The following is a 23,598-nucleotide window of genomic DNA, read 5'->3' as shown; positions in this document are numbered from 1 at the left end:
GAGGCACAGAGAGGGGAAATGACTGGCCCAAGGTCAAATAGCAGACAAGTGGCAGAGCAGGGATTAGAAACCATGAACTTCTGACTTCTGGGCCCATGCTCTATCCACTATTTCATGCTGCTTCAGATCACTGAGTCTAGTTTGATGTTTTGCAATTTAAGGGGCCATAGAAAATTTGGGAGAGAGTTCAGAAAAGATGGAGATTCCTAAATAAAATCTATTAAGAAACACTGAAGGGAGGATTTCAACAACTTAACAGTTTTCAATTTAACAAGTCAAGGTGAGAATTCATTTCATTCTTCAAGAATGGATAAAATTAAAGTATAGCAGGAAGGACTAGCACTGAGAAAGCATCTGGACAAGTTACAAAGAGAGCTGGTCAGATCTCTTCTTCTGAAAATCTTTAAGAATCTCTGTGAGAAGCAGCGTGGCCTAGTGGAAAACCAGCCTGGGTCATGGACAGTGAATGTGTCTATTAATTCTTTTGTATTGTACTCTCCCAAGTATGCTCCACACATAGTAAGCACTCAATAAATACCATTCACTGACTGATTCATTCAGAGAACCTGGGTTATAATCTCGGCTCTACCACTTAGATCCTGTGTGACCTTGGGCAAATAACTTCTCAGTGCCTCAATTATCTTATTTGTAAAATGGGGATTAAGACTGTGAGCCCCACGTGGGTCAGGGACTGTGTCCAGACCAATTTGCTTTCATCCACCCCAACTTAGTACCGTGCCTGGCACACAGTAAGTACTTAACAAATTTGGAGCTTAATAAGTAATAATGATAATAAACTCTCAGCTAAAACAAGATTTGTGAATCATCTGTGACTTTCTTTTTCTCTTTAGCTCAGTCATCAACAGACACACAAAAAAAGGATCAGGAAAAACTGAATGATCAAAACTTTGGACTCCAAATAGACAGGACACACTGCCTACTTCAGCCCTGTCAACCTTGCTGGTGATTAAGATCAAGGGCTGGCAGATAAGCAACTTGGTTTAGAACTGAAAAAAGTAGGAGACTTTTGCAGTTAGAGTCATACCTCCACCTGGGTCTATACCCCAAGCAGAACCCCTGGGCATCTCATGGAATATAGTGCAACGGATTTTGGAGAAATGACCAGAGACCAAATTTCTTTTCCTTTTTAAAACTTTCAGTCATTCTATTGGGCTTTCGCTGGGAGTGGCAACAGGCCTGAGTCAGAGTCCTTGCTGGAGCAGAGAGCTCAATTCAATTTCCATGGGATGAATCACTGAGAGGTGGACATTTTCAACAGATACATTTCAGCTGTCCAAACATCAAAGGCTGACTCACGGGGGCCTATCTGAACCTGGTCCGAACGGTCGCCGTGTACTTGCCTTCGCACAGTTTAACCTTCTCTTCTATAAACAGCAACCCTTTTGCAAGAAGCTGGTTCTGCCAAAAGAGGGAAAAAAAATGCATTTCAAAGTACTAACCACCACCACAACAACAAGGATTGCTTGTTTCCGAAATACATCAATGCAAAGAGCTTTCAGTTTGCAATGCAGGTGACAGTAGAAGAGTCAGATAGAGAGCCATCCCAGAGTTTTGTGTTCTAACACAAACCCAGTCATACAAGTTGTCTGCCTTCTACAGTCAATTTATCAAGGGGAGAATGGGAACAGTTCAAGACCTCAGATTGCTGAGTCCTTCCTAACGTGGTACCCATCATACAAAGGAAATTCCAAAACCACTCATTCTCTAGACCTTGGCTCCTGGATTTTTCAAAATACCCACATTAGAGTTCAGAGAACCTCAAAGACCTCTACCTATTTTTGAGAAATGAGAGTGGAACCATAGGGTGGCAAGACGAAATAGTTCAAAGATGAAATTAGAACCTAGGACTTCTAATGATGAGTCCTCCATGCTAAGCAACAGACAATGGTCTCTTCTCAAGCACAGGTCTATTTCTAGATAAGACATTTTCCCATCTAGATGGGAAGGTTTCTAGGGTGAGAGAGACTTGTCTGGACCTTGCAGCACTGCCAGGGGTTTATAAACTGGGCAACTGTGAGTGAGTAGCCATTACATCAACCACTAAATGAGAGAACAGGCCCAGGGCACCTACTCAACCTGGGGTTCTGCTCAGAGATACAAATTTAAGTGGCCAAGAGGGAGATAAGCTGCCTTGCCACAAAAACTGTAAGCCTTTCAAAAGGAAGAGTAAAACCTGTATTGCACTCTTTCCATGCCCCTTTCCGCAGTCTCAATATCTTTTGCTTCACTCAAATACTTCTGGTGGCAAGTAAAAGACCCCACAGTCCATCTTGGAGGAGGAAACAGACAAGAGGAAACTCTCTTCGGCTCCCATCATGCTGGTCCCAGTTGCTTCCCTAAGCACGCCAAATTTAGATGGTGGGCACAACTGCAGCTGCATGTGGATACATGTGCAGTCAGGAAGAGGGCCAGGGGTTAGCATGATGAGAATCTGTGAGGGGAAATCCATTTGGAGGGTAGGGAAACCACCTGCAGTCGGCAGCTGGGGGGAAATATTGCCCTCAGGTTTTCCCAAGGACTCCAGTGATATGAGAACCACATTTTGAGAAATACAACCCTAGAACAGCAGGTGCAGCATGGAGAGTCGGTGGCACAGCTACCTCCAGGCACTGATGCTTTAGAGTAGCTCCTTCTTCACTCAATTTCACCAAACCCAAACCATGTCCTGCCCTTTTTTATGGTATTTATGGTGTTTATTATGTTCCAGGCACTGTATTGAGCACTGGTGTAGATAAGAGCTAATCAGGTTGAGAAGCAGCATGGTTTAGTGGATAGAGCATGGGCCTGGAAGTCAGAAGAATCTGGGTTCTAATCCCAGATCCACCACTTGGTCTGCTGTGTGTCTTTGGGCAAGTCACTTAACTTCTCTGTGCCTCAGTTCTCTCATCTGTAAATTAGAGATTTAGATTGTGATCCCCATGTGGGACATGGACTGTGTGCAACTTGAGTATCTTATATCTACCCTAGCGTTTAGTACAGTGCCTGGCACATAGTAGGCATTTAACAAATACCGTAGGGGAAAAAAAAAGGTTGGGCATCTCCATTGTATAGATGAGTTAACTGAAGAATATGTTAAGTGACTTGTCCAAAGTCACACAGCCCGGCTCTTCCTTTAGGAGCTACACCCCTGACTAACCTTCACCTCCCTGGTCAGGGCACCCCTTCACAGACCCATGGAGATCTGCTCGTTGGTTCTCTCTTTCAACACTTAACTTGTTTTTATCCTTTGTTACTCTATGCTCTTTCTCTTTTACCTTTTGTATATTTGGCGATCACTGCCCACTCTTTCCCCTTATTTCACTGTAAGCCCCTTGAGGACGAAGGCGATGTCTTTTAAGTCTATGGAATGATGCAGTTGATGGTGAAAACTGAGCCCTTAGAGGTTTCCACATGTTAAGGCTTTGGGTGTGGCCTGGGAAGGCACTTGGATTTCCTGAGCTTTGTGGGAAAGCTTGTGGGTCCAGAGAGAAACTCCTAAATACTCTGACAATTCCCAAATTGCCTGCTGGCCCTCTGATGCAACTATAGGAAACACGCTGCCAATACATACCCTGGAATTTGTGGCCAATGAAGGGACAGGTTTCTAATGGCTATAATCTGATGGGACATGCTGAAGAAATTCCCATTTGCTCCATAAAAATTTGAAAAGCTGAAATGTTAAGGGAAAATATCTTTTTCTTTCAAGAGAGGAGAGTGAAAAAAAGATCCTCTTTTCCCGGCTACCAACAAAAACTTCCTAGTATTTATCACACATTCCTCATTTGCTAAAAATTGGTCTCCATAAATTTCTAGAGACAAGTTTCAGGAGTGCACTAGTGGCACTGCCAGTAGATAGCTTAGATAATTTTACTTCTAGGCCTTAGTATTGTTATGAAGCCAATCTAGTAGCAAAGGTAATTTCTGTACTTCAGAGAAATGGAGAAAACATTTCCTTTGAGAATCATATTGATATCTAGAGGGAGAAAATTTGATCTTAATCTGTTACACTGTTTTTATTCAGCACTAGTCTTCCAAGACGGTAAAGGACAATTAAGCAGTGAAATCCTCACAATCATCCCAAAACAAAGGCGGAATTAGTCTTGGTTAATAGCTGGGCAAAGAGGGGAAAAGATGGGGTGGGGGGGGGGGGGTGAGCAGAAGGGACACTTCTTTCCTCAGTAGACTGCTCTGTTCACAAGGCATCCCTGTCTCTAGGGTAGCAAGACTAAAAACCAAATAGTATCAGTAAACAGCAGCCTCGTCTGTTACGGAAATAAAGGCTTTAGAATCTGGAGTTAGGCCCATTCTTATTTAATGCTCTTAGTAATGAATTGAAAGCAGAAATAAACAGCACTGTAATGAAATTTGCAAAGAGTGGACTGGGACATATTGCAGGATAGAGATTATATAAAAATAAATACAGAGCTACAAAAGTAATTGGAAATATGAACTGCAAACAGAGAAATGAGACTCAGCTAGGAAAAATGCAAACTGCTGTAATTTGTCTAGGGAAATATAACCCAAAACACACAGGCATTAATCATTCATTGGGCAGGAGAAACCTAAAATCTACTCAAAAACACTGAAATTGATCCACAGGGGAGTTTGGGGAGAGCAGATAGCCAAGAGAGCCATTTGAAGTATGTGCAAGACAATACCACCAGCAAGTCTTAGAAGGGCGAAAGTAGCTCCTCTTCTCTTGCCCTCCCTGTAATACTACTAGAATATCAGTCAGGGGTGCCTCCATTCCTGATAGAGCAAGACAGACTGGAAGAGTTCAGAGAGAAATGCTATAAAAATAACCAAAAGTAATACTGGGATCAAGGATTTGCAAGCAAAAGATAGAGGAACTCAATCTTCTGAGATGAGGTACGTGATGGAGAAATACACGGAATCTAAAAGGGAGCAACTGAGGGGTAACGGACAGAGAGAGGAATTTAGGCTTTTGGAGATGAAATTGCTTAGACTTCGTCCCAGATGAAGCTTCAAGGCAGAATCATTAGTAATAATCAATCAGTGGTATTTATTGAGCACTTACAGAGTGCAGTCCTCTAGACTGTAAACTCACTGGGCAGGGAACATGTCTGCTAATTCTATTGTACTGTACTCTCCCAAGTGCTTAGTACAGTGCTCTGTACATAGTAAACACTCAATACAATTGATTGATTGATTGCAGAGCACTGTACTAAGCACTTGGGAGAGTACAATACAACTAAGGTGACAGACACATTCCCTGTACACAATGATAGTAATTGTGGTATTTGTTAAGTGCTATGATGTCAAACACTGGAGTAGAAAATAGTTAAATTAATTCAGTACAGTACCTGTCCCACAGTCTAAATAGGAGGGAGAATAGAAATCCCCACTTTACAGATGAGGAAACCAAGGCATAGGGAAGTTAAATGACACGCTCCAGGTCACATAACAGGCAAATGGCAGAGCCGGGTTTAGAGCCCAGGTCCACTGACTGCCAGGACCCTGCTCTTTCCACTAGGCCAAGCTGCTTCCCCCTCTCTCCCTCAGAATACATTATAAGCCTCCTCTCAGAGTTGGTCCAATGCCTCAAGCATTTGAACTCTCCAGTTAACACTCCATAGGTGTGGATGTAGTGGAAGGAGCTGCCTGGCTAGTGCACATGTGTTTAATGGATGGAGGCTACCATGCCATTTGGGAAACCAGGCACCTTTAATGCTTCGAGGACAAGGGTGGCTCTTCTTTCCCTCACTGCTTCACAGATTAGTCCTCACTCACCCTCAGGGGGACTCCCAAAAAGATCAGTTCTCCAAGGTCCTCAGAAGGTAGTGACAAGTCCAAGTTCCCTCTCAGGTGAAAGAGAAGTGTAGCTGGCTCCCTGTGACCCTTTCAAAATGTAAACAGGAAGGGGAAGCTACCAGTTACTCCTGAATCCATCATCTCCCACCAGGAGAAGGACCGGCTAGAGAGCTAGGACTTCCCTTGAGCCACTCACTCCTTTTGTTCTTTTCAAAATTGTGTTCCATGGAAACGCATTTCAACATCCTGCAGTCGGAGAAAACTTCTTTTAATAAAAAATTAAGCAATCAGCATACCCAATACAATAGAAGAGCGATTTGAAAAAACCTTGTCCTACACCCCCAAGCCACCCATTAGTTAGGAGATGGAAAACGTTGAGCATTTCACATTATCAGTTTCAAGGGATATAAGGAACCAATTACTTCTTGTAGCTGTGGCTGGGATATTGAGTTACTCTCCAGCACACAAGAACCTTGGAAAAACTCAACTCCCCTTTGAGGCTGAATTTAAAACAGAGACATAAGAAACGTTAGTTTTCTCCCTATATAAAATGGAGGGATAGTTGCCTGTTACAGAACACACCCACACTTTGAAATTGCCTTCCTTCGTTGGGAGCACAGACAATTTTTTGCCTAGAGAGCAATTATCTGAACTTGCCTCTGGGCCCTGGCATTTTGGAGAGCAAATTAGAGAGAGCCCCAAATGGGAAAGGGAAGGGGCCCAACATGATTATCTTGTATCTACCCCAGTGCTTAGTACAAGCTTGGTAAACAGTAAACGCTAAACAAATATCACAATTACTGTGCACTGTACACAGTCAGCACTCAATAAACACCATTGAATGAGCATCCCAGCCTTCCACTTTGTCTGCCCTCAAGGATTTTCTTCATGCATTTCCCTTGGAGGCAGCGGTTACATGGGGAAAGCCCAGAAAAGCAATTTGGACTGATAACAGAAGGGTGGAGAATGTAGTCTCTCCTGCACTCCCAACGCAACCACCACCAGAGTTCACTGCCACCCAAAAGGCACAGTGTCTGGTCATCATTAGCTGGGAGACTCATTTGCAGGGATCCCCTTTTGCATAAATAGATATTAACAACTTCTACTCTCTGAGCTTAGGATATGAGTGTAAATCAGTCAAGCGCTTAGTACAGTGCTCTGCACATAGTAAGCGCTCAATAAATGCAATTGAATGAATGAATGAATGTTATACTGCTAATGTGTTCAGAGTACTGTATGATGCATTTGAGGGAGTGCAATAAAGTAGACATGATCCCTGCCCTCAAGAAGCTTATGGTCTAGCAGGCCCAATGAATCTAATGAGTCTTGTTTAAACTCTTGCCTTCCCCCTTCTTCTGTTGCCCATCTTCCTAATTTGCTAGTGATTGGCATTGTCCTGGCTTATCTCCTTTTCTGCATATTTAAACTTCACAGCATTCAGAAAAAGCCAATCATATAGCTGGGAGAGAGGACCAAGGGTGGTCTGGACCAGGATGGGGGAGATAGGGCCGAGGGTGGTTTGGACTGGGATTGGGAAGATAGGACAAGAGTGATTTGGACTGGGAAGGGGAGATAGGACCAAGGGTCATCTGGACAAGGAGAGGGAAATAGGACCGCAGGTGGTCTGGACCAAGATGGGGAGATAAGGCCACTGGTGGTGTTTACCAGGCTGAGGAGATAGGATCACAGGTGGTCTAGACCACGAGGGAAAGATAGAACTGAAGGTGGTCTGGACCAGGAGGGAGAAACAGTACTGATGGTGGACTGGGCCAGGAGGGGGGGATAGGTCCACGGGTGGTTTGGACAGGAGGAGGAGACAGGACTGAAGTTGGTCTGGACCAGGTGAGAGGAGATAGGACTGAAGGTAGTTTGGACCAGGAAGGGGAGACAGGACTGAGGATGGTTTGGACCAGGAAGGAAAAATAGGGCTGAAAGTGGTATAGATCAGGACGGGAAGATAGGACTGAAGGGGTCTAGACCAGAAGGGGCAATTAGGACCCATCGCCTGTCTACTTGTTTTGTTCTGTTGTCTGTCTCCCCCTTCTAGACTGTGAGCCCGTTGTTGGGTATGGACCATCTCTATATGTTGACAATTTGTACTTCCCAAGCGCTTAGTACAATGCTCTGCACACAGTAAGTGCTCAATAAATATGACTGAATGAATGAAGGTGGTCTATACCATTCATTCAATTGTACATATTAAGCGCTTACTACTACTACTACTACTACTACTACTACTACTACTACTACTAATAGCATTTATTAAGCACTTACTATGTGCAAAGCACTGTTCTAAGCGCTGGGGAGGTTACAAGGTGATCAGGAGGTCCCACAGGGCGCTCACAGTCTTAATCCCCATTTTACAGATGAGGTAACTGAGGCACAGAGAAGTGAAATGACTTGCCCAAAGTCACGCAGTTGGCAATTGGTGGAGCCGGAATTTGAACCCATGACCTCTGACTCCAAAGCCCATGCTCTTTCCACTGAGCCACGCTTACTGTGTGTAAAGCACTGCACACAGCCCCTCTACCTCCCCCTATATACCAGAATGGGGAGATGAGTCTGAAGGTGGCCTGGACCCAGAAGGGGAGATAGGACCAAAAGTGGTCTGGATCAGGATAGGGAGAAAGGACCAAGGGTGGTCTGGATCTAAAGGAGCATTCCACTGTAGGCTCTGTGTGAGGGGAGCCAGACCTCTTCTATTTGAATCTCAAGGGGAGGTAGAAGTCCACTGTTGGTCTGTCACAGCATCTCACTATAGATGAGCTCAAGGTCCATAATAACTGGTTTACACCTCCCATGCTGGTTCACTTTCCCTGACCATTTTAATGGGTTTCATCCCAGCTATTTTTTGTGATTTTAGCTCCTTCATCAGATGCTTTTTCCTGCTAGAGTATTATCCAGAAAGACAGTCCTTCTGGGTGAAATTGATTCCTACTTTTAAATAAAAAAAAAAAATCCTGGTTTTTCTTCAGACCCAACTCCTCAAATTTAAATAATTGATTTGGTATATTACTCTAATAGAACCCTCTTCTCATCCCTATCAATCAGTGGTATTTATTGAATGCTTATTGTGTGCAGGGCATTGTACTAAGCATTTGGAAAAGTAAAACATAATAGAGTTGGTAGATGTGATTCCCAGCCAAAAATTCTTTGCAGTCTATAGGAGAAAACAGACATTAAAATAAATTAAAGATAGGGGAAACAGTGGAGTAAGACTCACAGAATAATTTATCCAAGATGATGTGAAAACCAGCTGCCCTCAGAATAAGAGTGTAATTTTCACTCAAGAAGTATGAGTATTACTTTATCAGGTATTATGATAACAATAGGAAATAACACCATTTAGTTATTTTTAAAACTGCTGGCTGCTTCAATTCAGGGAAGCTTTCAGTTTCATATCTGAAGGAATCTTCCCTGCCATCAGAGAAAAGTGACATTCAAATACCTGATGCACATGGCAAGCCCGTTTCACTTAAAATGCTGGTCAGGAGGGCAGCCTAGCAGACCTTCCACCTTCTCCTGAATGGACTGACAAACCACCTCTTTGCAGTTTTATTCGGGACCACAGACTAGAAGGGAAAGCAGGAGGTGGGGAGAAAGGAGGAAAGGAGAAGAGAGGTGAGTGAGGAAAGAAAGAGGAGAGAGGAGAGAGGAGAAAGAAAAGGCCCTGTAGTTAAAATGATTCACATTTGTGACTCATTATCTCTTCCCCAATCTTTATGTTTGTTTCTCTGTGGACGGAAGCTTTATTTCATACCACCAAGATGTGTGACTGATTGAATTCTTGGCTTCTGTGGGGCTGTGGTTTTTCTTTCCAGAACTGGAAGTGACTATTTTTTTCTAGCATGTCCAGGAAGCAAACATGGAAATTCAAACTGCCTTTTAAGTTGTTTTGTAAAGAAGATCTAACACTGGCTTGAATAAATTCAATCTCACATGATTTTGGCTTGACCAGATTAATACTTGGATGTGAGATCACCTGGAATCCTGAGTGGAAAACGAATTAAGTTCTTGAGGCCCCTTCAAGCTCTCTAATCCTATGAATAACATGATTAATGTCTTATCCCTAACTGAAATATATATATACTGCATATACATGTATAGAAACATATTTTCACTCACTCACACACACACACACACACACACACACACACACACACACATTTATTTTACCTGGAAATAGTCTGTGATGAAAGATCCAAGTTCACTCTTTAACAGCCGCCTACAAAGAGAAAAAACATAGTTATTGTTCATAGGTCAAACTACCTCATAGTAGATCAGTCCATTTAGACTGGTACAGAATATGTCTGATCAAAATTCCAAACTGAGACTCTCAGCTCTTTGTGGACAGGAAATGTGCCTGTTATATTCTGTTCTCCTAAGTTTTTAGTACAGTGCTCTGCACACAGTAAGTGCTCAACAAATGTGATTGATTGATTGCTAGCAACCACTGGGTTGAACTCAAAATGAAAACTCTTGCCAAATCATGGTTTCACCTAGCTACACTAAGATGGGGGCAGATCTAAGGTAAAAAGAGATCTCTTTCTTCTTTCATTCTTAGGGTTACATAAAGGAAAGAATGGTAGGCAGCATCATGACCTAGTGGACTAAGCACGAGCCTGGGAGTCAGAGGAACTAGGTTCTAATCCTGACTCCACCATGTGTCTGTTGAGTGACCTTAGGAAAGTCACTGAACTTCTCTGGCCTCAGTTTCCTCATGTGCAAAATGAGGATTCGATTCCTGTTCTCCCACCTACTTAGACTATGAGTCCCATGTGGCACAGGGACTATATTCAAGCTGATTAATTTGTATATGCCCCAATGCTTAGAACAAAGCTTAATATGTAGTGAGCACTTAAATATTATGATTATTATTATTACTATTAATAATAATGGCAGAAGTTTTTTTGAGGTTACTGGGCTAGCATTTTGGCCCAATTTTAGCTTTGGCAGAGTTTGGGACAACCACAGAAGAAGACTGAGCCTGGTTTTTTTTTAATGGTTATACAGGAGAAAAAGTCTGAGAAAAGCATCTGTGGTAACTACCATTTTCCCTCCCACTACCAAAGGTCCTTCCTCCCAGTTTGCTCCTTCCCTGCCAGGCCAGATCCCTCCATAACCGACAAGAACAGCATCCATGGTAACTGCCGTCTTTCCTCCTGCCACCGAGGGTCCCTGCTCCCAGAATGCTCCAAGCTCGCCACATCAGGGATAAAAGCTGCTGCCGTACACTCTTAACACCCTCCCTAACAAACAGCCAGCCAGGCTGCCTCCCTGGGAACAGGCACCAGCCCTCCTGTGTGCCATCTAGGAGACTCCACTACATCCTGTCTTCAACCATCCCAGAGGGAATGAGCAAAACATCCATGGCATGAGGCCTCCACTAAACCCCAGGAAGACTTGTGGCTGCTGTAGCAGTTACTGTGGCTAATGGTATGCCTTGAACTGAGCCATGAGGAGCCAGAAATTCTGCTCTGTAGCCATAGCACCCTACTGATTTTGTTTCTACTCTGCATTTGTATGTCATGGGTTTTAATGTTTCATCATTTCTGATGTGTTTATCTCCAATTTCTTCTCCCCACTTAAAGTCTTAGATTGTGAGCCCCATGGGGGACAGAGACTGTGCCTAATTCCGACCTATGTATTCTCTCCCAGTGCTTGGTTTAGTGTCTGCACACAGAAAGCATTTAATAAATTGTACTTAGTACAGTGCTCTGCACAAAGTAAGAGCTCAACAAATACAGCAATGAATGAATGAATAAATACTATCAGTATTGGAAAATAGAGACCAGTGAATAGGGAGAAATACAGCCCCATCGAAGCCAGGTGTGCAATGAGGAGAAATACAATCCTGTCTGAGCTAATTCTGCTTCATTCCCCTGGTCACCATCCCTCTGGTCACCATCCCTCTGTAATAATTTCCATCTCAATCTCTACCTAGTAGGTAGAATGCAACCATCCTGCCCACATCAGTCAGCCAGATGCTGAGTTGGAGAGATTTTCAATGATGTAAACAAAATATTCCTTCCTTGCATCCAAATATGTTGGGTCTAAGAAGAAGAATAGATCCTAAGAGGAAGAGAAGTAGCATGGCCTAGTATAAAAAGCATGGGCCTATGAATCAGATGACCTGGGTTCTAATACCTTCTAGACTGTGAGCCCACTGTTGCGTAGGGACTGTCTCTATATGTTGCCAACTTGTACTTCCCAAGTGCTTAGTACAGTGCTCTGCACACAGTAAGTGCTCAATAAATACGATTGAATGAATGAATAATACCCACTTGGTCACTTTACTGCTGTGTAAAATGTTATTTCGATACATGTTCTCTCTCCAATTTAAGACTAGTAACTGTGTCCGACCTGATTATCACAGTGCCTAGTACAGGCACATTGACACATTGCAATTGCTTAACAGATACAAATATTATTAGGTTCTGAAATCCTATAAGATCCTTGGGGAGGGGCAGTAATACCTGGAAGATCCTGGGAGATCCCATGGCCCACCCCAGTAAGAGATAAGGAGCTAACTCTCCTTAGTCTTTGTCTGTCTCTCTAGAGAATGCTTTCTATAGGGATATTGTACCTGAAAATATTTTTCAAACCTATTACAAGGAATAACCAGGAAACAGTCCATGAGAAAGACAGCAACAGAGGAGTGAAAAGTGGAGACTAACTTTCATTACAAATTTCAACACAACGACCTCAGATGGCTGCAACCATCTGGATATCTTCTCTAGATATCAACATTTAGAAATACACCCACCATTTTTCATGCCGTTGGGCCCTGAGGACTCAGATTTAAAAATTAAGATGACAAGGCACTGAGGCACCGCAGAATTTCTAAAGCCAAGTTTAGGGGAGGATAGTAAGTCCAGCATCAGCCTTCCTTGCTAAGTTTTATCATTATCATCAATGGCATTTGCTGAGCACTTACTGTGTGCAAAGCACTGTACTAAGCACTTGGGAGAGTTCAATACAACAGAGTTGGTAGATATGTTCCCTGCGCACAACGAGCTTACAGTCAATATTAATATAAATAAATAATTCATAATATGTAATTTATAGATCTGTACGTAAGTGCTGTGAGGTTGAGGTGAGGCAAATATCAAATGCCCAAATGTTGCAGAGTCAAGTGCATAGACGAGAAGGGAGAGGGGAGAAGAAGGAGAAGACCTCTTGGAGGAGTTGTGATCTTAACAAGGCTTTGAAGGTGAAGAGAGCTGTGGTCTGACAAATGGAGAGAGAGGGAGATCCAGGCCAGAGGGCGGATGTGGAAAAGGAGTCGGCGGTGTGACAAATGAGATCAGGACACAGTGAACAAGCTGGTGCAAGATGAGTGAAGCGTGTAGGTTAGACTGTAAAAGGAGATAAGTGACATAAGGTAGAAGGGGGTGAGCTGACTGAGTGCTTTAAAGCCAACGGTAAGGAGTTTCTTTTTTGATGTGGAGGTGGATGGGCAGCTATTGGAAGTTTTGGGAAGTGGGGAGACATGGACTGAATGGTTTTGTAGAAAAATGATCCATACAGCAGAGTGAAGTATGGGCTGGAGTGAGGTCAGATAGGAGGCAGGGAGGTCAGCAAGGAGGCAGATGCAGTAGTAAAGTTGGATACGATAAATGCTTGGATCAGCGAGGTTGCAGTTTGGAGGGAGAGGAAAGGGTGGATTTTAGCTGTAGGAAGGAAGAACCAACAAGATTATCTTTGCCTGCCCAGTTCTCCCCTCTCAGATTACAATTATGAAAACTTTAAAGAGAGAGAGAGAGAGAGAGAGAGAGGGAGAGAGAGAGAGAGAGAGAGAGAGAGAGGGAGAGAGAGAGGGAGAGGGAGAGAGAGAGGGAGAGGGAGAGGGAGAGGGAGAGGGAGAGGGGGAGGGAGAGGGAGAGGGAGAGGGAGAGGGAGAGGGAGAGGGGGAGGGGGAGAGAGAGAGAGAGAGAGAGAGAGAGGGAGGGGGGAGAGAGAGAGAGAGAGAGAGAGAGAGAGAGAGAGAGAGAGAGAGAGAAATGAGAAAAAGGCAGCTCCCAGGACACATAAGAGTTGAAGACTCAGGCACCCAGTACCTATGACATATATTCTCACTAAACTCTGAGCTTCAGTCTGATTGGCCTTTCCTCTAGCCCCCTCCTTCTCCCTCTGGGGGAAAATATTATAAATTGCTCAAGGCAGAGAGAATGGCCAGTGTTCTTCTGGAACAGTGATCACCATTCTCTCCTAACGAGCATCCAAACAGTGTTTTTCAGACTGGTTCAGAGAACCATTTGGAACTTGTGTAGAGTCAGCTGATGCCAGGACAAGTTGCTGTCACGAAGAGAGAAGTGGCAAGAGAGTGGCACAGCCTCAGTCAAATTCCAGGAAGGACCATAATGGAAATAACTAGGGCAATGATCTAGATTAACTATCTCACTGACCATCTTCACGAGTCCCATGTTGCCCTGTTAAGGCACCCCCCCACCCAAAGAAAGCAGAAGGCCACCCAGGAACGGATTTCCTGTTGTGTCACAAACCAGCTCTCTCACCCCCCTGAGCTTTTTCAAATTTGTCTCTCGCCACTCATGGCCCCATGGAGAGTATGGGCTGGAAGTCCAGAGAGCCAACTCTACCATTCTATTTCTGGCTCTGCCACTGGGCGAGTCACAACTTCTCTGCATCTCAGTTTCCTCATCTGTAGAATGGGAATATGTTATCCCCAATGGTTAGCATGGTAACAATATTTATTAAGCACTTCCTTTGTGTGAAGCAATATGATAAGTGTTGGAACGGATACAAGATCATCAGATCAGTCACAGACCCCACCCTGAACAAGGCTCAAAATCTAAGAGGTAGGGAGATAAGGTCCTTATTTTACAGATGAAGAAACTGAGGCCCAGTGAGGTTAAGTGACTTGTCCAAGGTCACACAGCAGGCAAGTGGCAGAGTCGAGACTAGAATCTGGGTCTCCTGACTCCCAACTGCATGCCCTTTCCACAAGGCTATGCTGGCACATAAGGCTTAATAAATAATATAGCTCACTCACTCCTGGCTCAGAGAGCACAGAGTATGAGGTAATACTAAATGTCAAGATCCCACTCTGTCTTGAGAATAAGAAATAGATGGAGAGGTGAAAAACAGCAAAGCCCGGTTGGAGGTGGGAGGGGAGGGGGAACAGGAAAACAGAGGAAAGAGAAAGAGTTTAACTGCCTCTTGGCCACATTCTCCCCAATAAAGGAGCAAAATTCTAGCTCCCATAAATGAAAATTATTTAACAACCAGAGAGTACCACACTCTCTATGACACCTGATTCTTTTCCCAGTGTAAATTCACATATAGCCCCCTACACTACAGACTGCAGAATCAGCTTTCCCAGCAACCTTCTTTTCGGCAGAAATGTTTGGAAATTGGCCAACTGAATATCCCCTGCAGCCAGAAGAGTCACTCCACTAATCTCTCCTACTCCAGTACTTTCCAGTCTGTCATTCCTGCTCTTGTCAAGATTCTTCACTAATGAGATGGAAAATATTAGGTGGGTTCCCCTATGGTTTTATTCCGTTGGCTACCTCAGAAAGAGTGTGAATTTCAGTTCTTAGTTTGAAGAACAGAGCCCAGTTCTTAGAATTTTCTCTTTCTTGGAAAACTCATCTGGGATTTCCCTCTTTCACCCCTACAGAAGGAGGAATGGTGAGTTACGGAAGGACTCTGGAGTAAGAGGGAAATTGTCTGTTTCCTCCCTCGGCCTGGCTGTAAATAACTCATCTCTGGTTTCCTGAACCTTCATCTCCAACATTCTGGCAGTAAAAGGACTACCAGTCTTCAGGGTTGGAATGTGGAAGAAAGGCCAAGCTAAGTTCTGAGGTAAGTACTGACAGCATCTGCCTCCACCCTGCTGAGCGCGAGAGAGAGAGAGAGAGAGAGAGAGAGAGAGAGAGAGAGAGAGAGAGAGAGAGAGGGAAAGAGAGAGAGAGAGGGAGAGAGAAAGAGAGAGTGTGTGCGCGCGTCTGCACTTATTTTTTTCTTTTTTTTTTTTTTTTTTTTTACAAACACAAGCCAAGCATTTCTCATTTCCCTTCTACTTTCCTTGGTCACATAAAAGCAGTCAAACAGAAAGCTGAAAAAACAGGTTTTAAAAAAGAACAACCCTCTGCAAAAGTCATTAAGAATAACAACCCTCTTCTGACTGCGGCTTTCCTTTCCTTCCTGGAAGAACCCTAAGCATTCCACAAATGTGCACTGATGCCCCCATACTCCTGGAAAGGCAGGACCCACTTCCTTCTCCAGTACCAAAATATAGCCACCTCAGAAGAAAGACAAGGGTCTTTCAGAAGACCTATGGATGCCCTACAATAAGACAGATGTAAAGAAACAGAAGTGAGACAGGAATTCAGGGGGGAAAAACCCATGAACGGCAAGGTTTGAAATGAACACAAACATCCTCACCAAGTCCACTGGGTGATGGACTTATTCTCAGAATAGATTGGTTCTTACCCCACAAGAAGAAGGTGGAGAATCATCCCTGCTTCCCAGGCAACCAAGAGCCAGCAATCCTTCCAGCCCTTTCCACCTCATTGTTTTTTGGCTTGATCACATCTCTCCTTTGATCTCATATTCTCCCTCACTTGCTGGTGTTCACTGGTACTTACTTGACCATCAGTCAATCAATCAATCAATCAATCGTATTTATTGACCATCCTACTGGGTAAAATTGGTCTTCAAAAAGCAAAAGCAAAACATGACTAATTGTGCCTACAAATATAATTTAGATGGTAGGGTGCTTGTTCCCTTGTTTTCAACTCCAGAATGAAGGCAGCTGTGTTTATTTCAGGGTAGGCCCTTCCAGACATGGGCACACGTGCAGCAAGCCAGCACACTTTATTTAGCTTGGAGGTAACCTCTCTGCAAATGTGCATGAGCCTAGTTTCAAACTCTTAAGAATTGGTCATTTCAGTAACTAAAGTCTTCACCTCTTTCAGATGTGGCTTGCATCATAAGGGAGCAAGTGCAGTAAAAGTTTCAATTTCTTTGAAAAACATTTATTTTCCGAGCACAAACACCACTGAAAGAATGCTTAGCGCCTCAGGCTATTTCCCTTTCACTCAGTCAGTCAATCATGAGAGTTCACTGTGTGCAGAGCATTCATTCATTCACTCATTCATTCAATCGTATTTATTGAGTGCTTACTGTGTGCAGAGCACTGTACTAAGCACTTGGGAAGTACAAATTGGTGCTGTATTAAGTGTTTGGGAGAGTACAATATAACAATAAACAGACACATTCCCTACCCATAGGAGCTTACAGTCTATAGGGGGAGACAGACATTAATGGAATAAATAAATTACAGATCTGTCCATAAATGTTGTGGGGCTGGTGGGGGGGATGAATAAAGGGAGCAAGTCAGTGCGATGCAAGAAGGGAATGGGGGAAGAGGAAATGAGCAATTAGTCAGAAAAGGCCTCTTGGAAGAGATGTGCCTTCAATAAGGCTTTGAAGGGGGGAAAGTAATTGTAGGTCAGATATGAGGAGGGAGGGTGTTCTATGCCAGATGCAGGACAGAGGCGAGTGGCCAGGTGGTAAGATAGACAAGACTGAAGTACAGTGAGAAGGTTGGCATCAGAAGACTGACGTATGTGGGCACAGCTGGAGTAGGAGAGTAGCGAGGTGAGGGAGGAGGGAGTAAGGTGATTAAGTGCTCTGAAGCCAATGGTGAGGAGTTTTAGTTTGATGTGAAGGTGGAAGGGTGACCACTGCAGTTTCTTGAAGGGTGGGGTAACATGGCCTGAATATTTTTGTAGAAAAATGATCAGGGCAGCACAGTGAAGTATGAACTGGAGTGGGGAGAGACAGGAGGCAGGGAGGTCTTTAAGGAGGCTGATACAGTAATATAATGATAATAATAAATATGGTATTTGTTAAGCACTTACTATGTGCCAGGCACTTTACTAAGTGCTGGGGTGGATACAAGCAAATCAGGTTGGACACAGTCCCTGACCCACATAGGGCTCACAGTCTTCATCCCCATTTTACAGATGAGGTAACTGAGGCATAGAGAGGTGAAGTGACTTGCCCAAGGCCACACAGCAGACAAATAGCAGAGCGGGGATTAGAATCCATGACCTTCTGACTCCCAGGCCCTTGCTCTATCCACTACACTCAAGGTGGGATAGGATAATTTATTGGATTAATTTGGTAGCAGTTTGGATATCCTCCTCCTAACTCGGACCTAGAACTAAGAAACAGACAAGGGTGATTTAGCATTATAGTCTAATCCCTCCCTACTGCTCCTTTGATATACACCCCACCTACCCAGTCCCAAATCTTTCCCAAAGGGGATAAGCATAAAATGTGCACTCAAGCTGGTGAACACAAATACATGGCACTCTTCCCTTAGCCCAAAGTTTTCCCTTTTGCTGTGGAATAAAAGGGTAAAAATGATACATTCTCTTGGATAATTACTGTACTTTAGTGAACCCTGATGAACAGATATGCAGTCTCTTGTCTTTAAAGATGACAAAAAAAATGGAGATAAATGTGGCTGAAAAGACAGAAGGAAATGGTAGCCTTTCCTAGCATATATTTTACATACAAATAAGTGTATATATATCATATATGTAGCTATAATATATGCTAATGTATGTGACACCCAAAATATACTCTAAAACCAAAATTTGGGAAGAACTGATCTTTCAGCCTCTTAGCCCTCACCCAGCTCTCCTGCAATCCCCTCATTTTGTGAAATCAATAGTCTAGATGGGTTTCTACGCTCAATAGTTTCAATTGTCCATTCAACTTTGGTCATATTCCTTGATCCTCTCCTTGGGACATAAGTCTGAAAATGCACCAGGCACACTGTCCTGATGGGAAAATCTCCACCCATAAACTCGTTCCATGAGGAAATCCCCGTCATGGTTTGCAACATACCTGATGTTTTCATTCAGCACGAACAGTTCGTTGTTTTGTAAGCCTCCTCCTTTGAACACATTTATCACTGCAGTTTGGACACTGTCAGAAAAGAGAAAATGGAGAGTCCATCATAAATAACCCAATCTCAATGATCCAAAGCATGGAGTCGTCGTGTTAGTAACTCAAAGCTCTGAGTGGGTGGGTAAGGAGCACTTTAGTGACACAAGCACTTCCAATTTTCCTGCCCTGGAATTCATCACCCTTCCTTCCCAGAGTCCTTGGGAGGAAGGAAGACAAGAGCAGAATAAACTCTAGAGCAGCCTTCAATCTCAGAGCTGAGCAAATATTTTTCACTGCCAGAGCCAATAATAGTGTGGTAGGAATGATTAATAGGCAAGTAGAGTTACATGCTGTAAGAAGACATCTTGCCTTTCAGTAACAGACCTGGAGAAATTCCAAAGCTCATACATGTCACCCAGACACAGCTTAGGGCCTGAGTTTCCTTCAGGATTTTGTTGTTCCAGTTTGAACTGTGGATCAGGGAATAATACTAATTAATAACAATAATAATGGTGTAACATTGTAGGATCCTTGAGGGCAAGGATCATGCCTTCAAGTGCTTAGGTATACCTCTGCTCAGCACTCAAATACTACTGACTGGAAAAACAAAAGAGTGGTCAAATAAATACACACCCCCTCCTCCTGGACCCCAGGATGCATAGTGATTTAAAGAAGCTATTGTTCATTCACATTTCTAGACTGTGAGCCCATTGTTGGGTAGGGACCGTTTTTACATGTCGCCAACTTGTACTTCCCAAGCGCTTAGTACAGTGCTCTGCACACAGTAAGCACTCAATACAGTTGAATGAATGAATGAATATCAATCTCTCTAATCTCTTCTTCCTCCTATCTGTAATTTATTTTATGTTTGTTTACCCCCTCTAGATTGTAAATTCTTTGAGCACAGGGATTATGCTTTATTGTGTTTTCCCAAGGGTTTAAGCTCAGTTCTCTACACATATACATTAACTGGTCAATAAATCCTTTGTTTGATTACTTTCAACCTCTGCTGTACTTGCTCAAGCACTTAGCACAGTACCCTTTAACCAGTAAAGCTCAAAAATAACACTGTCAGTGATTAACTAATAAAGCAATTAGTTGCCCTGGGAAGAAGTAGTATGGGCAACAGTGCCCATTTCTCCCAGAACACCGACCGAGATTAAGCTAGGGTAATCGATCAATCAATCAATTGTATTCTACCAAGTGTAGAACACTTGTAGTCTACAATCAATTGTATTCTGCCAGCACTACAGTATTCTGCACAGAGAGAATGCTCAATAAATATGATGGGTACTGAATGCTTACTGTGTGCAGAGCACTGTATTAAGTCCTTGGAAGAGTCCAATAAAAGAGAGTAGGTAGATACATTTCCTGTCTACGATGAGCTTGAGGACTGCTTCAAACAGAAAATATGAGAAGAGGAAGAGGAAGACATACTAATGGACCTTCAGGAAATTTAGATCAAGTCAAGATAAAAATTAATACTACCCTGTATTTCTATAGTGCCTTTCTCCCATAGTGCTCATAGTTTTCTCATATTTATCACCCATTTTCTTTTCCTTCCTAAATTTGTGTCATATGGGTAGGGATAAGTAATATTATTCCCCCTTTTAACAGATGGGGAAATTGAGGCCCAAAGAAATTGTCACCTCCCCCTGCACTGAGTTAGTCTGTGACAAGTGAAGACTGGCATTCCATCACTGGATTCTTTCAACTCACTAAATGGCAAACTTGAGATTTATCCAAATCTGCCTCTTCACATCATCATCATCAATCATTTTATTGAGCCATTACTATCTCAGAGCACTGATCTAAACAGTTGGGAGAGTACAATAGAGGCAAAAAAGTTTTCTGCCTCAAGGAATCTAAAAGGGTAGAAATTTGTAAAAGAAGGATTTACAAATAGTGGACACAGAAGGATGAATAAGGATACCACTGGCAATAGCATGACCATAGTGGGACGATACAGAAAAATAAATATGTGGATAAATGAAGAGTTTACATAGATCCTTATGTGTATATCACTAACCTAAATATTGGTATTTATACAAGCACTAAGAATGATTGTAATTACATAAATTCTAAAGGGGTGGCTGGCTTCATGTTCCTTGGGGTAATGTAAATCAATCGCAGAAGGCTTCCAGGAGGAGTTGGGTTTTCAGGAGGACTCTGAAGATGTGGAACTGGGGTCTGCCTGTCTTGAAGGGGAAGGGAATTCCAGACAAAGAGAATGACATGAGCAAGTCGGAGGTGGAAGAGTCATAAGCCAAATACAATTGGCAGGTCTACTTGGAAGGAAGAGTGTATGAGATAGTGAAGAGAATCAATATGCACGATTGAAGGCAATGATAAGGAGCTTCTGCTTGTCATTAGGGGAATAAGTTGCCAGTAAAAGTGTTTGAAATGGGCCTCTGACATGCTGACAACCTTCAGACACACTGTTGGACCTCCCTGAAACTCAAGTTCTGGCACCCAGGAATGGGGAATGCCACCAACACTTTCCCGGAATTGTTCAGAAGGAGAACTAATGAAAAAAACTTAGGTCTCTGTGCAAATATCATGTGTTTTAGTCATGCTGTATGTGAATACTAGTATTAATCTTCTTGCAGCCACTGGGTTCCTCAGAGAATGTCAAGTGCTAGAAAGCACTCCCAAGATCATATGCAATCTCTCCTCCCGACTCCCTCTCTCCCCACAGTCCCACCTCCCTCACCTGTTCCAGGCCGAGTTGGAGCTCAGCTGAAGAGCCTGTCTGGCAGCCTGGAATCGAGGAAGATCGCTCAGGACAGGAGAACTCATAAAACGGGGTCTGGGCTTACGGAATGAGCCCATTTTGTGAAATTCAGTGGGAAAGTTCAGGGCTGGAATGGAGCCTCTGGTCATAGGTTCAGGTAGTGAGGAAGGGCCTCTTCTCTGCTCGAAGGCTGGTCTCCCAAGTGGCTGACCTTTCTGCAAGCCAGAACCACGTCTCCCTGGTCCACTCTCCTTCACAGCCACAGGTTTGATCAAGACCTGAAAAGTAAAAGGTAGTTTGTATTTATAATATAGCAGTACCTCTTACAGAGACTTATGTTGATTTCCCAGGCCACCTATCCAAGGCACAGTCACCCTCCCAGAGACAGAATGAGGTGCACACATATAACCTGGGCTTCTCCTTAAGCAGAAACTGTTTGGCTTTCATTTTCAAACAGATAGCAACCCAAAGTATTAACAGTGGGATGGGTGGAGGACAGAAAGAGGCTAATCTGGTGGGAATCAGCAGCCTCAAATTGCCCTCTCACCTCTAAATATCCATCATGCAGCAACGGATCACTACCTGGGGTTCCTGAAGACCCTAAGAGAACAAGAGTGGTCTTGTGGAATGAGCATGGGCCTGGGAATCAGAGGGTTTGGGTTCTAATTCCAGCTCCGCCACATGTCTGCTGTCTGACCTTGAGTAAGTCACTTAACTTCTCTAGGCCCTACTTACCTCACCTGCAAAGTGGGGATAAAGAGTATGAGCCCCAAATGGATCATGGACTGTGTCCAACCTGGTTAGCTTATAGCTACCCCAGCACGTAGTACAGTGCCTGGCACATAGTAAGCACTTAACAAAAACCATAAAAAAAAATACTACACACACAAACACACACACACACTATGAATTTACAGTATTTCCTCCTGCTCTATTTGCCAGGTGCCCCACACCTTTCCCGTAACTCCATCTCCCAAAATGGACTCTGAGTGCAAAGTTTGTATTAATGTCAGATGCCAGTTATTCCAACAGTTTATTAGAGGGGACAAGAGGCTAGAGAACCCAATTGCAGCATTTTGAAAAGGACAGGCTTGCATTCCTTACCCAACTAAAACACATCTATCCACTCTGAAGAAGAGCAAAGTAGTTAAAAGCTGTGGTTTCAGCACTGCAAGCATTCCAGGAGGAATGGGGTGTTTCTTTCAACTCACCCAGGATGGGTAGCAGCATTAGGAACAGTGACGTGAACAGAGGTTTATTTCTACATAAGGAAAATAAAACCTCAGTTCATATTTCCTTTGAGTTTTTCTCCCAGATGCTTCACAGGGGCCACTGAGACTGACACTCTAGACTATAAGCTCATTGTAGCTCCTTCTACAGCCCAGCCCACACCCTCCGCTCCTCTGCTGCTAATCTCCTCACTGTGCCTCATTCTTGCTGGTCCCGCCATTGATCCCCGGCCCACATCATCCCTGTGGCCTGGAATGCCCTCCCTCCGCACATCTGCCAAGCTAGCTCTCTTCCTCCCTTCAAGGCCCTACTGAGAGCTCACCTCCTCCAGGAGGCCTTCCCAGACTGAGCCCCCTCTCCCCCTCCCCATCCCCCCACCTTACCTCCTTCCCCTCCCCACAGCACCTGCATATATGTATATATGTTTGTATGTATTTATTACTCTATTTTATTTGTACATATTTATTCTATTTATTTTATTTTGTTAATATGTTTTGTTTTGTTCTCTGTCTCCCCCTTCTAGACTGTGAGCCCACTGTTGGGTAGGGACCATCTCTATGTGTTGCCAACTTGTACTTCCCAAGCACTTAGTACAGTGCTCTGCACACAGTAAGCGCTCAATAAATACGATTGAATGAATGAATGAATGAATGAATTGTGGGCAAGGAATATGTCTGTTTATTGTTGTGTGGTACTCTCTCAAGTGCTTAGTACAGTGCTCTGCACACAGTAAGTGCTCAATAAATACATTTGATTGAATGAATGATATTTAGTAGGGGCCTAGAACAAGTAAAGGGACTGAGAAAAGTCAGGCCGTTCTTGACAGCATCACTGGTATTTCATGGGTTTGTTGAAATACACCTAACCTGAACCCCCTCAAAGACTGTAAACAGAAGCAGAATGAAAAGGTCATGGTCCCTGGAGTTAAAAGA

At 43.5% G+C, this 23,598-nt stretch overlaps 1 protein-coding gene across 1 annotated transcript in view; it reads right to left on the bottom strand.

Annotated features, from left to right (window-relative positions):
- PRR5L (proline rich 5 like) overlaps positions 1 to 23,598 on the bottom strand; it is a 76,329-nt gene that overhangs the window by 26,650 nt on the left and 26,081 nt on the right. Inside the window, 5 exon segments of the mRNA XM_038765091.1 lie at positions 1,318 to 1,341; positions 1,344 to 1,419; positions 9,949 to 9,997; positions 18,661 to 18,741; positions 21,416 to 21,714. Coding sequence (XP_038621019.1) covers positions 1,318 to 1,341; positions 1,344 to 1,419; positions 9,949 to 9,997; positions 18,661 to 18,741; positions 21,416 to 21,585 — 400 coding nt within the window. The 5' untranslated portion in view covers positions 21,586 to 21,714.

Source organism: Tachyglossus aculeatus, chromosome 22 (genome assembly GCF_015852505.1).
Source record: "Tachyglossus aculeatus isolate mTacAcu1 chromosome 22, mTacAcu1.pri, whole genome shotgun sequence".
Taxonomy (NCBI): Eukaryota; Metazoa; Chordata; class Mammalia; order Monotremata; family Tachyglossidae; genus Tachyglossus; species Tachyglossus aculeatus.
This window is presented reverse-complemented; position numbering and strand designations above follow the sequence as displayed.